This window comes from Convolutriloba macropyga, chromosome 8 (assembly GCF_964194025.1).
Source record: "Convolutriloba macropyga chromosome 8, txConMacr16.3, whole genome shotgun sequence".
NCBI lineage: Eukaryota > Metazoa > Xenacoelomorpha > Acoela > Convolutidae > Convolutriloba > Convolutriloba macropyga.
The window spans coordinates 1,126,803-1,128,816 of NC_134475.1; the positions used below are offsets into that span (position 1 = coordinate 1,126,803).

The 2,014-nt window shown below is 37.6% G+C and overlaps 1 protein-coding gene across 1 annotated transcript; it reads right to left on the reverse strand.

The window, feature by feature from the left end:
- Positions 1 to 229: 229 nt before the first annotated feature.
- On the reverse strand, positions 230 to 1,472 carry LOC142343847 (MYG1 protein C27H6.8-like). Its single transcript, XM_075395212.1, has one exon. It carries the CDS (start codon positions 1,397 to 1,399, stop codon positions 362 to 364), a length of 1,038 nt encoding a protein of 345 aa, XP_075251327.1. The 5' UTR covers positions 1,400 to 1,472; the 3' UTR covers positions 230 to 361.
- Between the last annotated feature and the right edge of the window lie 542 nt (positions 1,473 to 2,014).

A 2,014-nucleotide genomic window follows, 5' to 3' on the forward strand; every position in this document is an offset into this window, starting at 1 on the left:
CTCGTTGTTTGAACAAGTTAAAGAAAAAAATGAACAAGTTAAAGAAAAAAAGAACAAGTTAAAAAAAAGAAAATTTCTTTAACATCTTGGTTTTCTCGTAAATTTGCATTTTGAGATGCACTTAAAAAAGAAAGAAGCTTTAGAAAGAACTCCAAAAAAAACGTTTGATTTGCGTGATTTGACTTAATTTTTGACGTTTGCTGTTTTTATTTTTGCTCGAAAGAAAAAGTTTACTAAACAAACTTCATTTCGAGCTATCAATCTCGTATCGTATATATGACAAAGCAGAAAACAACTAAAAATAGAATAAAAAGATCAATTGCACGCAAATTTTCATCAAGCTCAGATACAGAATTCAGCTTTAGTTATTCAGCTCTTCCAAGCTTTTAACTGCCATCTTCATTACACCATCGTATGTTGCGTTACCTCCAATAAAGCCAGAACTATGCACAAAAACACATCCATCGATGCCCGTCAACTCACTTAATTTTTGATCGCGAACACCCCTCCACGCCTCAGGCAAAGGGAGTCGACTAGTGAAGGACCCTTCAGCAACTGGAACACATTGAATTCTCCAGCTGCCGTTCGTTGAGTCTTGATAAAGAACATACAAAATTCTAGAATTTTCCGACAGACTCAATTCCGCTTCCAAATTAAACAAATGGTCTTTCCAAGGCGGACAAATGTCATCAAACACTACAATTTTCCCGCTTTCATGAATGCTTGTTCTATTTTCCATAGCCTTTTCGACAATGTCTCTTCCAGGAAGCCACACTTTTGCGTAATACAGTGCCCTAGATTCAAACTCAGATCCCACTAACTTCATAGCCTGCTCGAATTTTGTGTAAGAAATGTTTTCGCTGGATTCTTCATTCCACTTGGGATTTAAAAATCCTACACGATTGCTTATTGTACTGGTAACCTTGTAGTTCATTTTTTCGGAGTCAGAAACACTTATTCCATTGTCAACAGCATCAATTTCTTCTACAAAATTTTCATAAACCTTTTGATAAAGTTGTTTGACCTGGTTGTCTGACATCGCTTCTAATCCACTGTCTTTAGCATAAATTCTCTTTAGAATTTCAAATCCGTAGTGCGCATATACCAAGCCAGCACTGCTGAGCTTGGTTGTGAAAGACATCTCAGGCTTAATGTCTTTCATGGTTACTTTGAAATCTCGTTGGTGATGATCATAACGCAGTTTTGAATGGTCATAAATTGCACCAACGTCAACAACTATGTCACAGTCGTCTAAAAGCGCTGGATCACGAGTTCTTCTGATCTGAAAATTTTCAAACTCAGGGAGAAGTTTCAGCATGTAGCAGGCCAAAGCTTCATCGCAGTGAAATTGACCGTTATGCGTGCCAATGTAGCTACACTTCTTTTTCTCTGTGACCATTTTTCTGGCTAGTCTGCAATATCGTTCCGCTCCTTTCAAGGCAATTTTAATCTAAAAATAGCTTAATTTGATGAAAAAACAGATCAATAAAGAGCATTGCCTGAGATTTCAGCAGAGCCCTTACATATGAAACGCATTTCCAGTAATTGATACAGACTGACCATTCTGATTAGGTTGAGTACGATGAGCACGATATACAACACAGAATGCGCAATCATGTGGTCGATGTAAATTGAAACTCGGCTCAAAACAGAAATATGGCTCACAATGAATGACGAGATCCGTTTTTGGGAAGTACTCAGTGAATTTTTCCAATGTTTCAGAAAAGATAGGAATCTTTCATTACATGACAAAACAAGTGGAGGTGGTCTGCTGCTCTATATGCCTAGATCATTCAAACCTAAAGACCGTTCAGATCTTACCACCATCTCCGAATCCCGTTTCGAAAGCATCTGGGTAGAATGTGAGTTCAATAAAGTATTTGATGAGTATTTTGTACTGCCCGACCAAACACCTTTCTGAAATGTTTCTGTCAGAACAGGCTATGGGAATTGACTGTGCTGCAACTGAGAACAAACGAATAATTTTGATGGGCGATTACAATATTGGCTTTTT

What these genes read in the sequence shown, in the direction of transcription:
- LOC142343847 (XM_075395212.1), bottom strand. Translation starts at nt 1,399, where the DNA reads ATGGTCACAGAGAAAAAGAAGTGTAGCTACATTGGCACGCATAACGGT.